The sequence below is a fragment of the Xiphias gladius genome, chromosome 9, assembly GCF_016859285.1.
Source record: "Xiphias gladius isolate SHS-SW01 ecotype Sanya breed wild chromosome 9, ASM1685928v1, whole genome shotgun sequence".
NCBI classification, from domain to species: domain Eukaryota; kingdom Metazoa; phylum Chordata; class Actinopteri; order Istiophoriformes; family Xiphiidae; genus Xiphias; species Xiphias gladius.
In genome coordinates, this window is record NC_053408.1 from 16,966,880 (window position 1) to 16,981,746 (window position 14,867).

Below are 14,867 nucleotides of genomic sequence, written 5' to 3' on the forward strand. Positions count from 1 at the left end.
CATTCCATCATAAAAAAAGACAAACAAACAAAAACGTGTTGAACCTGTATTTTTTCATGTTTTTAAAAAAATCTGCATTTATTGATGTCTATTATGTCTATAGAGCAAAGGTATGAGTGAAACACAGAGAACAGGGCCATGTTTTGGATGAATAATGTTCATATAGTGGAACATATCAGATACAGAGAATAACATAGCTGGAGATGAAGAGAAAACAACATCAGACAGAAGAGACTAATAATAAACCAAATTGAACCGGGGCAATTCTCCAACATCCCACTCTAAACTTTTGCCCTCTTCTCCAGCCAAGCATTCATGTCCTCTTCCATTTAGATGAACATCTTAACATCTACCACAGACTCCTCTCAAACACTGATGCTGAACTGTAACTTGCCTCTCATCAGATCAGTTGCAGATCAGTTGGATCAGAAACTGAAAAACATGCATACACAAAATTGGCTATATGCAGAATGAGCAATGTCTCTGTCTCTTGAAACACATACTGTATATAGTCACGTCAAGGCAACATTTGGCAGAAAATCAGTGAGAACGGTCACAGAAGACACATTCCATTCTTCCCTACTGGTAAATTAACTTCTGAGAGCAGACATGAAAAGCTGAATTAACAAAGTGGAAAAAGGACAAGAATTTAGCAGTGACCTCCAGGTTATGGTCTGTCGCCACTTATCCAGTCTGGCATTTCCAAAACATTGATGAAAAAAAAGCCTGTGTGAGGATATACTCAAATTCTTTAAAACTGTTTTCTTGCCTCATGGAAATACCCATTAAGAGATGGGATGTATACAGACTGCCTTCTTTTTGCTACATTCATGTATTGTATTCTCTGAACTAGCGCTGCACTTTGGCTCCATCCCAGACAGGATTTATCGAGAGACAAATGAATAGTCAGTTTTTTTCTTTTTTCAGCTGTTAAAAAATAACACTGCTTTGAGTAAGCAGTCGAACCAGAGTTATGAGTTGTAACAATCTCACTTAGTTTCACAGAACAACTTCCAGTGCCAGCAATGAGAAGTTGCAGGGGAATATTTTCTTTTGAATTTTAAGAAGCTCAGCCAGGAATATTGGCATGTTACAGTTTGGTAATACTCAATCCTATCACACAGCAAGGGAAGTGAACACCAGAATGGCATGAAAAAAAAAAGAATAAATCAAAAAATGTCTGTATGGTAAATATGAAGCTGCTGTACTGCCAGTGGCTGGCTAACATGGCTTAGCCCAAAGACTAGAAACGGGGATAGCAGCTAGCTTTGCACTGTCCAAAGGTTACAGAGTTCGACTACCAACATCTATAAAGCTATATCTTGTTTTTTTGATTATATAGAAAAAGAGAAATGTAAAAACGACAAAATTCCACCATATGCATGAAACAAATGAGATATAACTTGATAATTACTGAGCTTTAGTGGTGCTGGTAGTCAGGCTAGCTGTTTCCCCGTTTCCAGTCTTTGTGCTAAGCTAAGTTAGCCGACTGGAAGTGGCTTCGTATTTAGCATACAGACATGAGAGTACTAACAATCTACTCATCTAAATCTGTGAGAAACTGGGAAATAAGTCAATTTCCTATAATGTCAAACTTTTCATCTAACTTTGTAAGCAAGTAACTCCCCAGTGTTACCGTTCGCTTGTTGAAGTTTATTAAACAAATTGTAAGGTACCGTTCAATGTGTGTAGACCTCACTGCACGTTTAAAAGCAACCTGATACTGTTGAATTGCATGTGCATGTTTTGTGCACTGTATGTTTTTTTTTTAACCCAGCTTCGCTTCATTTACATTGTTCAGTTAGCGCCCAGCTGCGGTTTGAATCTCTAGACTTTTTCCTGAATTAAAGAAAGCCACACTCGCTCGTTCTTTCTTGCTGATCTCCTCCACTGTCTGCAGTCTTACCAAGGTCATAAAATTGTCTAGGCCTGAGCAAAATGTGTGTGTGTGTGTGTGTTAGTGTGTGTGTGAGACATGGTCAGTTGATCGATGGAGACAGCCTTGGCAGTCGTCTGCCTTAGGTATTAGCTCATGTCCTTTAGCCAGCTAAATGCTTCCCTGGAGAGGTTTGTGTTTATATGAATGAGAGAGAGGGAGGGAGAGACAGAGAGAGAGAGAGAGAGAGACGCTGTTAAGTGTGGACTAGCTCTATCTCATACTGTACACACTGACGTCAGTGCAATCAGTGTGGTTTGGTGACACACACACACTCATAATGGCTAACTCCTATCTTAAATTTCAACTTCATCCTAGTGGTCTTAACTCTGGTCTATCAACGGTGAATTCTGGGGTTATGTATGTATATACACACACACACACAGCCATTATTCTGCTCTACAGAGCCTATGCAAAGCAAACACGCAGAGGGGTTACTGGGTTCACTGTTGAGAAAGACGAAAGAAGTATGTGAGTGTATATATGTGTGTGTGTGTGTGTGTGTGTGTGTGTGTGTGTGTGTGTGTGTGTGTGTGTTTTTGTGTGTGTACTCAGTAGAGTATATGAATACTATAGGAGAGGAAACCCATTTTGTATTCCTGCCGTTGGACTCATTTGCACGAACTAACTTCATTACTGTTATTATCTCAGGTACTGTATGCCATTTTAAGTGTGTGCCCACTAAACCATAATTACACATGTTGTTGACAGTTAGAATATTCAGTTAAATATAACACTGATTATGGAGCATATATACAGTATACCTGTATCACATCACTGGAGTTCACTATTAGTCACGTCACCTACAAGTCTGAAGTCCCACAACAAAGACTTTGTGTTTCGTGCCATTATGCGCTCCTCATCAAGTTTCGTCAGAGTAACTGTATAGCACACTCAGAGAAATAACATGCCCATACAAATTTATATTTATTACTTTCAAACAAACTTCATAACAGATAAATTTGCAGGTGTGCCTTACTAAGTTATTCTGGTGACTAGGGTTGGGGTTCGATAGTAGTGGAGAGTACAAACACTGGCTTACAGAAAGCACATTAACCAGACAGGGACCAGGTTTAATTCTGATACGTGTTTAACATTACAGCTATTATTTGTCATTTAAAGCAGAAAAAGTGTCAGTCAGCAACAATTAAGAAAAGAGAGAGAGCTTACTTAAATGCTTTAATATCCGAATGTGATAAGCTGTTTCTTCTATCTGTTGGTCTGCACTGCCAGACCAACAGATCTTTCCCTTTCCCTCCTGCTCTTGTAACATGATTGGCTAAAGTTGGATTCAAAGAGTGTCCATTGTCAGGAAAATGAATGATGAGTTGAATCGCTGCACACAATAATCTTTCTGCACATAATCTTTAATCTTTGTGCCAGGGGAGGATATCAAGTCATTCCAGGCCAAAAGCCAAAAGTCTGAGTCAAGTAAGGTTGCAAGTCTTTTCTGATTTTGTCAGTTCAAAAAATCTCGAGCTTAACTCATATGGATCAAGCCCACTTCTGCGTCTTATATACAAATAGTTAAATAAGGTAAGCAGTAAGCACGTTGTCGCCAATGAAACCACCAGTGTCCATACTCAGGTTTAATGACCTGAGTATGGACTGAATTGGTGTTGTAATAGCTGATACTGGAGAGGAAAAACATGGTCCTTTATTAGAAAATGTTATAGAGTTCTATCATAATGAAATACCTGAAAGCAGTTTTGAGTGCAGGGTGAATGTACTTTCACTGTAAGAGCTCACTGTGCAGTGTCTAACACAGACGCAGAGGCGAAAAACTCCCGACTGCACCATATAGGCTGAGTTAAATGGTGACATTCAGCTGTTGTTGTGGCAATCGGCACAGCAATGAAAAACGCACCATGGCAACAGAATGACCAACCAAGAATCCAGACTGAACACGGCCAACTTGGCCTCATGTAGGAAGTGAGTGTTCCTCATAATGTCAAACTCTGGCAGCTTTTCTAGTGTGAGACTTTGCTCTAGAAGGTCTGTTCAGGGTGGGACTGCTGCAGGAAACTGAACACCAAATAGCTTTTCAGGTGACTATTAAAGCAAGGAAAGAGGTGCCCTGCGCTTGTTTCCACCCTTTCCTCTGTGAAATACAACATTACACTACTCAGAAATAAGCTGGCCTGGGAGCTGTTTCTCCCGCTTCATTACAAACTGCAAATGACTTGAGGAGGCGGCATCATTTGAGTGGAAAGAGACGCACGATTTCCTGTAGAAAATAAGCATTGCGTCATGCAGAGCTTACTTATGCAGCCATTGGTAAAAGTTTCTTTGGGTAAAGGAAATTTGTTGACGAAGGAAATCCTACAGTTTATATTTATCATTCACTACTAAATTTCAAAGTATCCATTAAGACTAGTGAAGGTGGAAATGGTTATAAAGAATCACCAGAACATATTTAAAACATTAATTTAATTTAAATGTTAAAACTGAATTAGCTAACTGTGTCAGGAAGATTTAAAACATCCCTCAAGAGCTTCTGAACTCAGTGACCCAAACTCTTATTTGGGGCTTTTTGATACAAAGTCTCTGGGCATTAAAACTAAACCATGTGGCTGATCTGAGCAGAAGAGTGATTTTTTACCAGCTTATACACAAAAACATTGGAAAACACAAGGATGTGTGCAACCTGAGTGCAAGCTGCAGTTCTGCTTTCTATCCAATTTATAGTCTCTAATGTGAAGCAGGTGTGAGAATGAGGCTGACTCAATGAGATGGAGACGGGCCAGTTGAGGTGCTAGCCAGCACAGGAACACCAGGAGTGAATGACACGGAGAGAAAGCTCGAGGAGGCGAAGACAGGATGAGTAAACCATACAGATGACTGAAAAATTTTCAGGCTGTACATACACCAGGATTGTTTTAAAACGAGCCAGTTTAGAGCATAACAATGGGTTTCTCATGCTTCTTTCGTAAAGACTAATTTCTCACCCTAGGGAGGAGTATCACACATTTGACTGTATTACTGAAAATAACCTTCTGATACTTGATTCATCATAGCCGACAACGTCACAATTTAGCAGCTCCAGCATGAATTCGTATGTATTAATATGCATTTTGTGAATTTTGCTATAAGTATTATATTTATGGAACTGAAGGCTTAGACCCTCCCCCAAACAACAACTGACAAATCATAGGTTTGCATTTGTAATCAGGCACGGCATGTCTGTCAAGCTTTGGATTTCTCTACATGTTTGTTTGTATATAGAGAGTTTGGAGGGTGGTGTCTTTTTTAGTCTTTATAAAACCAAAAGGAGCAAAGTGTTTGTTTATCTGCTCTAACATAAGTTGTATATGTTGTCCAGCTAACTAATGCATTTCTGGCTAACTACCTTAATAATGTACCTGCAGTGAGCTAACCCAGTGTTACTTCCAAGGCTAAGGAGCATTTTATACAAAATTATTCTGAGGGGTTACAGGGTTAAAAAAATTCCTTGAGGATAGCACATTCACTGTGTAGATGCTGGTACTGGGATGCCACTATATCGGAGTTTAGACTAACATTAGCAGCTCTGTCCTGACCTTTAATTGACTTTGTGAAACATACTGTTTACAATTACGAAGAGTAAAGCATAAATCTCACCTCTGTCTTACTTGTACACGTATGTAAGCATAACAGGATTATGTTTTTTGAGCTTACATTTTTCTGTATCATACTTAAAAAACTAGCTAACTAGCTCTATAATACAGTTCAAAAGCAATGCTCTTTGTTTATTTCCAGCTTTAGCCTCTTTTAGCTATATACAATGTATGTAGCCACCAAGTCCATATTTAAGACAGCTGGAAATGCAAAACGTTAACTAGAATAATTCTCTCAACAACAGTTATTTCATCTGAGAAAATAAAAAACTACTAAAAAAATGTAAGTTGTGTGCAAACGGCAATCAACACTAACTAAGGGGGGTGGGGGGGCAAATGGTCCATTGGATTGCTATGTTCAGTTCTAAGTAAGAAGATGGGATTTCCCTCTACCTACTAGTAAAAAAGGTAAAATTTCATATCACCCCCCTTATTGTGGGCCCACAAAAGAAACAATTTAAATCCAAATTACTTAGTGAGCTTTACGAGAAAACCCATATAAAAAGAATAAGGGAAAAACATGACATCTGCATGAAGATGGAAAGGAAGGGTGACAGAAAGGAAGAAGAGGGTGGTGCTGCTGTGGGTCGCTGCAGGTATAAAACACTACAGGAGGGAGGAACTGGAGGCAAACAAATGTGAAATGGGGGAAGTGAATGAGAGGGGGTGTGGGTGAAAGCATTTAATGAAATTCAGTATTTCCACAGGACACTGCTGAGGTACTCACATGATCCCCGGGCTGGGGTCTCATTAGAGAGACCTGGTCGTAGCCGCGGCGAAACAGAGCCCAGATAGCATCCAGTTTACCCTGAACAGGACAGAAGGGGAGGGAGAGGTTTAACAACTGGCCACATCTGGATACCAAATGCCTCCACACCACAGTCCATAACTTAATGAAATCCTTTTAATACTGATTCTACTGTATCAGCGAACATTTGGTCTGCGGTTCTCGGTCAAGGCCAAGAGTCTGCAGGTTTTAATTCCAAGCAAATATTACAGAAGCTTATTCTACTGATTAGTTCCTTGCTCTCTAGTTGAAGCCTTTTAGTCACGGATTAATCTCTATCATTCCCTAAAAATGAGCGTCTATGTTTCCACAAATAAAGCAGTTAACACGGTTTTCCTGTTCACAAATAAGATGATCTCCCAAGGATAAAAAGCAACTGACAGATTTAGCAACTGAGGAGGAGCTTACTTCTAATACACAGGAAAGAAATAATGATCCCAGCAAAAACAGTAATAGTAATCCAGGGTACATGTATTTCAATAAGAACTGTATGAAGACAATACTCAAGCTCATTTAACATTTGACAGAGCTGTAGGACAAAAGTTTTGAGCCAAAATCTGGTGAAATACATGAATTAAGGGGGGAATTCTCCTTCCTTACATAAACGGTACCGTGCTGTTGTGATGTTACATTTGCTTGTACCACAAAAATTGATGACTACTGGGCAGGAAGTCGATATCTTAAACAAGTTTAAAATTCTATATTAAAAGATCCTCAAGTGTATAAATACAGAGCAGCACAGGGACCAACCACAACCCAACACACAGAGACCAGTCAGTATATAAATTCACCTTTTTCCTACAATGACTGGGATGTATGAAGAGTGTAAAACTTCACTTTGAATCACTGCAGTGCTGTCTTTACGCTGTGGCATATTTAAATACAGCCTTTAAAGTTGTAAGGTAGCAGTGTGTACAGATAACAGTACTGCTACTGTATAAAAGGCCAGTGTTGCTACACAGAGCTGTATTATACGATTGAGGCACAAACAGCACTGACGCCAAGTCTAGTAATGTCTGACTGTCAGCAATATATGTGCTTCTACCAGTTATGTGTGTACATTGATAGTTGTTGAATTTTGTGCTTATGCAACAAATCATACATAAACATGGCCAGAACAGGCGTTATTCCTATCTGCCTGCAGTGGCTCCTTTCATGATGCTTTTCATGTTTTAATTTCAGGCTCTTCTGTGGGTTGAGAAAATTTTGCCACCCTCAGTTATTTGAAACTCTGTGGGCAAGAACTCAAAAATGCACAGTGGTTAATCTGTAAACAAGGCAGATTTCTGAGTTCCTGAAAAGCTGGTATTTTGTTTCAGGACGGCAAGGATGTACTTATGTCCCACGTTAAAGATTTGCATGCTTGCGTGTAGCTTCTCTGCCTAAGTAAGTCAATTAATTGTATGATATTATGTGCCATTATCAGTTGAAGGAATAAAATATGTGGGTAGTGGGATGTTGTTATTTTTAACACTACAGTGCCCCATTGTCTGCTGGTCCTGAGGGAAACTGAGGCTGTGTTTACCTGGATGGGTGTGTACCACTTCCGGCTCTGAGTCGGCTTCTTGTTCTGAGGTTTCTTAGGTTTGGGCTCGAAGGGTTCATACTCTTGCTCCGGCATTTTCACCACGGCGTTCTTCGGCTTCTCCAGCTTAGCCCCCTCCTCGGTCGAACCCTTTCCTCCCCAACGCACCTACAGATGACGGACAGAACAACCATATAGAAGCAGTGAATGTTATCTAAACTAGTAAACTAATTTCCATCAGCTTATCGCGTTGTAGTTTTAGTGATCGTCTTTTAGCATTATGCATCTCAGTCTATCACCTCCATCCTCTTGATGCCTCCAATTCCTCTTCCCCCATAATATGAAGCATCCACAGTGGGCCACTTCTTCTTAGGCAGGCCATCTTCATCATCTGACTCCTAAAACACAAATAATGACACAAAAGCAACTTTTTTCCTCTCCGATATACTATATAACATACAGATTCAGAGGCTACCAAGAGTTACACTATAAAACAGATGTATTCATTTTTATTTTGTACCCATTTTTCAATACTGTAGGTTGATCTTCCAAAATTGATGGTAATTTGGGATTTTTAAGTCTCAGATTTTTCTCAAATCAAGAAACTGTACTGCAATTTAGTAAAGTAATCATGCTTTCACTGGTATTCTATCTGAATTAAAGTGTGTTTAGTTGTGATCAATGATGCAACTCTGGGTTACGATTTATTTTATTTTTTATCCTTCAAAGACACAGAGGTCAATTTACAGGCCTTCATCTCCTCACGCCTTGACTACTGCAACAGCCTCTTCACATGCTTCAACCAAAAATCTATTCATCGGCTCCAGACTGTACTGAACCCAGCCACCAGCCTTTTATCAAGATCTTAGAGAAGTGACCACATCGCGCCTGTTTAAGCCTCCTTACACTGGCTCTCGGTTTGTTTTAAAATTGACTTTTAAGATCTACTGTTGACTTTTAAGGCTCTTCATGGCCTCTCGCCATGCTATAGATCTGACCTTTTAGTCGCATACGAGCTGGTGGGTAGCCTGAGATTCTTGGGCAGAGGTCATTTATCTGTTCCCGAGGTGCAGCTGAAAACTAGAGGTAACATTGCATTTGCAGTCAGAGCCCCGAAGCTGTGGAACGAGCTGCCTGAGGAAATCTGGTCAACAGAATCAGTTATCTCTTTTATATCTCTTCTTGAAACATACTTTTATCGGAGCGTTTTTCCTGATTTTACTTGATTTTTATTGACTGGCATTTTTCTGGCGACACAGTAATTGGTCTTATGTGACATTGTTTTTAATATCTGCTTGTTTTCAAGTTGTTTCCTTGTGTGAAGCACTTTGTAAAATGGGTTTAGAAAAGTACTCCATAAATAAAGATTATTATTATCGTTATTATTAGTGTGTGTGTGTGTGTGTGTGTGTTTGTATTTTGACTCACGGGCTCAGGAGGAGGTGGAGGAGGTGGTTCTTTGATCACCTGTGGAAGAATAAGACACACGACAGGTTCAATGTTATGAGAGCTGGAAACGAGAGGTATTGTTTGTTTTGTCACAAACATATTAATCACATCGCCTATACACTGGTAGCTCTCAAAGGAACTCTTTTTTTAAATGTTTTTTATAGGTCCTTTTGGAGTTTAAACAAACCCCTCTGACGCTCTTAATAATTTTACATTGGCTACTTCCAGACTGTAGTTTCGGCTTCTTACCACAGTGCAGCAGAGAGGCCAGAACCACCACATGAAGAGCAGGGCCAGCAGAAGGAACAACACCAGCAGGGTGATGAGGAGAATGGTGCCGTCAAACTGGTGAGAAGACATACGTGGCAGCTGTACATTACTACCACGGCACCAAGGCTGACATAGCTGGACAGAGATTTAAACTACAAACATATGTGAAATAAATCTCTCTGCTAGAAGGAAGCTGAAGAGTGGTACAGGTAATACTAGGAGTAGTAGACGTCAGTGGTGGAAAGTACATTTACTCATGTACTGCACTTCTGAACAATTTTGAGGTACTTGTACGTACTTTATTTCCATTTTATCCTACTTTATACTTTAACTCAACTAAATTTTAGAGGCAAATATCACACAGTTGTGCCAGTACATTTATTTGATAACTTTAGTTAATTTACACATTTAGATTAATAATACAAAATATAATTTAGAAATTAATTATGAATATTATTATAGTTAAAGATAAGACTTTATTGATCCCTGGGGGAAATTCACAAGCTACCCAGCAGTATATTGAGTAATTATAAATAGGCCTAACAGCTGCAACATTAAAGTGATGTATACATTAATGCATCCATATTAGAATCCGATAATATAATGTATATAATTCTGAAATAGGCCGTTCTGCATAATGAGTACTGTTACTTTTGGTAAAATTTTGAATCAATGACTTTCACTTGTGTATACGCTGTGGTAATAGTACTTTTTTACTTAAGTGAAAGATCTGAGTACTTCTTCTAACACTTGCAGAAGTAACAGTATTTGTACTGAAGAAGTAACAATAATAGTGGTAGGAGTAGTAGCAGTAGCAGCCATAAAAACAATAGAGGTAGTAGTAGCAGTAGTAGTGCACTACTTGCAGCAGTGATAGTAGTAGTAGCAGTAGTGATAACAGTATAATCATAGCAGTATGATAGTGGAAGCCTGCAGACTGACTGTCTTTCTGTTAGTGTTAAAATTCATGTTTATGTTTTTCTCGATGACAGTGGTTAATGTAAGTTGTGCGATCCCTGAATGAATCCATCAGCTAAAATTGCTCACTTTAAGCAAGGTTGGCGTCCGTGAGCCAAACGTGGTTCCAATTACAGACCACAGATGAGGATCACATGTGGTTAGACTTTCCCCTATCTATCTTGTGGCAAAGACGTGGGGGATTCATCTGAACTCAGCGGTAGGGTCCGTCGCAGGAGGCACATCACTGGTACCGAATTACGCTTTTGCACGTATGAAGTATGTGAGTTTTCCCATGGGCATATTTTGTGGGCAAACTACAAAGGCTGTAACCTCTGGATGTGGCACTTGGACAGAATTTGGGGAGGGGTTGCAGGGGTTTATTGGGTTTATTACATTTGTTTTCAACCATGATTTGTCCATAGACTTTAGCTTGCATGTTGTTTATTGCACCAGGCCTACCCATCTCCAGTTAACAACTTGTCATGCCTTCTTAAACCTGGTGTGACTTCAGCCTATATGGTTTAGTTTAGTGTCAAAAAGCGGCTAATTGCAATGGTATGTCAAATTGAGCTCTCTATATGACTAACCACAACACAGAAGTTTGAATAGGCAGTGTTATCATGGATATGATGTCACATGGACTGATGGAAAACAACTTCAAGAGCATATTTCTTTTTGGCTGGGTGGGAATCTGCTGTGGTTCTGGCCAATATGTTCCAACATACGTGTTTTATTTTGTTAAATTGCTTTAAATTGTCTTAAATTGCAACTTGTTTAATCTTGATTTTTAGGCGGTTAAGCTCCATCCTGCTTCACGCTGACACAGTTATATACAGTCACACACCTGGGACCTATAGTAGTCTCGAAGCGCAACAATAAGCAGCTCCAACTGAGGTGTAAATAATTTGCACAAGGGCACTTCAGTAGTGGCTGTTACAGGATGCTTCTCCTTCACTTTCACAACCAACATGTTGAGATTTGAGCTCAGCATATTCACGTTCATAAACTTGCTTCTTTAATCTCTTGTCTCCTGCAATGCTGGCAGGCGGTGAGCTCAGATGGTCTTTTTTTTGGGTAGATCACTACTACTAACACCTGTGGTTTGGCTCGTGAAAAAAAAGGGAGAAAATAACAAAACTGAGGGAGGAAAAAAAGGAAAGAGATAAAGGAGGTAAGGAAACTCACTGCAGAGAGCAAAACGACAGGCTTCTAGGAACAATTGGTAAGAGATGGAGGTTAGAGAGGACAGAAGAAGGTAGAAGATTGGAAAACCACATGCAATACAAGAGGAGATTTTACTATATTACATAACCTACTAAAATCTCAAGTGTAAATTCCCGATTTCACATTTGAAGTTGAAAAACTTAAAAAAATTCATTTGAAGATATTATTACAACCTACTCAGGTAGAAAGTATAACCCTTTCCTTTTTACTTCTTGTACTGTAATTTTTGCATTAGTGCAACACTTTGCTGCATCTCCTTGAGGGACAGCACACAAGAAGAAGTTTGGTCAGTTTTAGCTGTCAGCTGCTTAAATATGTTCAAAAAACCCCAGAGTTTTGATTTAAGATACACTAATAAAATTCTACTGAACCACAAATTGAAGGATTGATTGTCTGCAGTACTTGTGCAGATTAAATGCATCAGTGGGGCACGGTATAAGAAACTGCCACTTACACATTCTGTGGTGGTGATGTGCACGTTGCTGCTGATGAAGGACAGACCGTCATTCATGCTCACTTGGAGATAAATCACCCTGAAACAAAACAACAGACACACACAGGACAAATGAGTATCTCAGTGTCGGGATGTAACATTATTAGTTCACACTAAGCGTGTTGGGATCAGTTTATTAAGTCTGAAGCATTTCCTCCTTAAACTCAGTTTGTTTGATCAGAATGATGTCATCTGAACTTGGGTTCACACCAAATAACCTCACCGAGCCGCCTGTGAACTGTGAGCGGGTTTGTTAGATATGAGACTGTCATTTGAACCGACAGGAAACAATCACAAAACACACAGGATTATAAATCAAAGGAGAGAGATTTTCAAGTGAAGAACAAAATGATGTTTAGGCTGATGCCCACATTCAGATGTTTCTTCTAAGGTTACAGAATCTGGAAACAGATTATTATTTACTCTTTGCGAATGCTAAAATCTCTAACCTGGAAGGAGGACATGTTACCAAAACTCCAATAAATGAGCTACCTGGTAAGTCTTTACTGACTTTTGTGTACGAGCCCTGTTTCCCTTGCAATTGAGCAATCTGAACCCAAATGAACCGAATAAAAAAGTTTTTCACTATGGTTAAAAACAGAAAAAAAAACAAACTGCAGATGTGATCTTGTGACCCGGTGAGCCACACAGGAGACACAGGGGCCAATGAATGACAGGTGAACTTGAGGAAAATGGAAATGGAAAAAAAAAAACACAACCTGCTTGTTCTGATTGTCTTCTTTGTGGTTGTGGTCAGGTTGTGTATTTTTCCAAGATTTGACGCTACTAATTGCACTCTAAGGAATGAGAACAATCTGTTTCACTTGTCCTTTTTAAACAGTCTATGATCTCTACATGGAATTTCAAAACAATTTCCTTCGGTGACACCATGATTTGTGCAGAGAAAACACACTCGGGATCCTAGCCTCCTAAGGTTTTTGGAACTGCCACAGGCTTTCTTGATGGTCTGGAATCCCTTACTCCTCCGAGTGGTGAAAAACAATTCTGAGAATTTCATGTGATGTCCTGTTTTTGTTCAGTTCTTAAAAACATGTAGATGAAAGGCATGCTTTCTAAACGCCCCATCCCCCCTTTCTTGTTTGGTAGGGGACTAGGTGAATGTGAATGAGGTCTGGCAGATGGAAAGCGGGCCATGTGACCAGTAAACCTGTCTTTACTCTGACTCACAGGGCTGTCTGGGTTTAAAAAAAAAAAAAGGAGAGTGGAGAGAAAGAGAAGAGTTGGGTTAGAGGGTGAATTTCATGATCAGTAGTATACGTACCTCACTGACACCAAACAGCTGGGTACTAAAGGACTGACGCTTCAAGGTGATCTTAAGAGCTAAAGAAGTGGCAGTTTTCTGTGCATGTTTTTGATGTAGCTCTGTGTGGTTGAAGTGTGACAGCACTGTATATGTGCCAGAATCCACTCAAATTGAACAAAACCCCCTTCGGTTTAGGTTAGCATTTAGGAGAAGAAAACTATGGACAGACACTGGTATAAATGGCATAAATCCACACATGCATCCCTGTCAGTCTCAGTAACAGACTGCAGGTAGTAGTGATATAGGATCAAAAAGCATTATTGCTGAATTTTAGGTTCCTCTTTTAAAAATAGATAGTGGGGTCAAAATGGGAAAGTGGTCTGAGCTTATAAAATAAATTCATGGCGAGTGAAAACGAGCTCTTAGCGTCTTGCGTGCTGCACTGCACACCCCGTATGTGAGGCACACAGAGCGGGCTGGTAAAGAGCTGGTCCGACTATGAACCAGGCAGAAAGTCTGTCAAACAGCCAATAATTACGTCTGTCAAAGATGATGGGCTGACTGTCTCAAGAAATCTGAAAAATGTTAACTGTTAGAGAAAATAATTATGGGAGGAATGAGGAATGAGCGTGAGAGAGGAATCAACCCGCTGCAGTAACTCAGTCAGCTGACTAGTGGCCACTGGGAAAGTGAGCTGTCAAATTGAACAAAAAGGTTTGGTAAGCAGCCAAACACTGTTACACTGTTCTGGTGAGGTCTATGACAATAAGCTAAATCTGGCTTTAGCTACACAGGCAATACTTAGTGGGATCAATTCATTGTTGGTTTTGGTCTTTTTCATAACAAAAAGATAGAATATTGCCAGCCTTTATAATTTGATCTTTTACTGGATATTTTTCAGAGGAAAGCCCAGAATAACAGAACATGACAGCAATTTACTGTGAGTTTGCTCCAAATGCCTGTACTGTCTGTAGGACGCCCCAACACCACCCTGTTGAATTCATTTCCCTCACAAAATTCAGGCTGTTCTGGAAGCAATAATCCAGTCCGGGTGTAACTTAGCTGAGGTCAATTAACCTGATTACTTTGATTTTTATTGATGTTTAAAATTAGACGAAGGGTTATATCCTCAAATACATCCTCAAATGACTTTGAGGATGTGGAGGAGAAACAAAGTAGTGGGAAGGAAATGTTTGTTGTAGAGCACCTTGTCAGACAGCTCTTAAGCAAGGAAATGAAACAGACAGGGCAGACACAGACATTCATCTGCCACTCATTAGATGGTGTGGGTCACCCTACCTTAAAAGAAAAACCTAAAATAAAGCACTTAACCAAGTGCCTTGACATAGCCTGCATTCCTATT

At 39.7% G+C, this 14,867-nt stretch overlaps 1 protein-coding gene across 2 annotated transcripts in view; it reads right to left on the minus strand.

Moving 5' to 3' along the window:
• antxr1c (ANTXR cell adhesion molecule 1c) overlaps positions 1-14,867 on the minus strand; it is a 41,137-nt gene that overhangs the window by 5,328 nt on the left and 20,942 nt on the right. For both annotated transcript variants that reach the window (XM_040135662.1, XM_040135660.1), the window contains 6 exons: positions 12,202-12,280; positions 9,543-9,638; positions 9,273-9,311; positions 8,144-8,242; positions 7,845-8,012; positions 6,260-6,340 (listed from right to left, as the gene is read on the minus strand). In XM_040135662.1, coding sequence (XP_039991596.1) covers positions 6,260-6,340; positions 7,845-8,012; positions 8,144-8,242; positions 9,273-9,311; positions 9,543-9,638; positions 12,202-12,280 — 562 coding nt within the window. The remainder of the gene's footprint in view (positions 1-6,259; positions 6,341-7,844; positions 8,013-8,143; positions 8,243-9,272; positions 9,312-9,542; positions 9,639-12,201; positions 12,281-14,867) is intronic.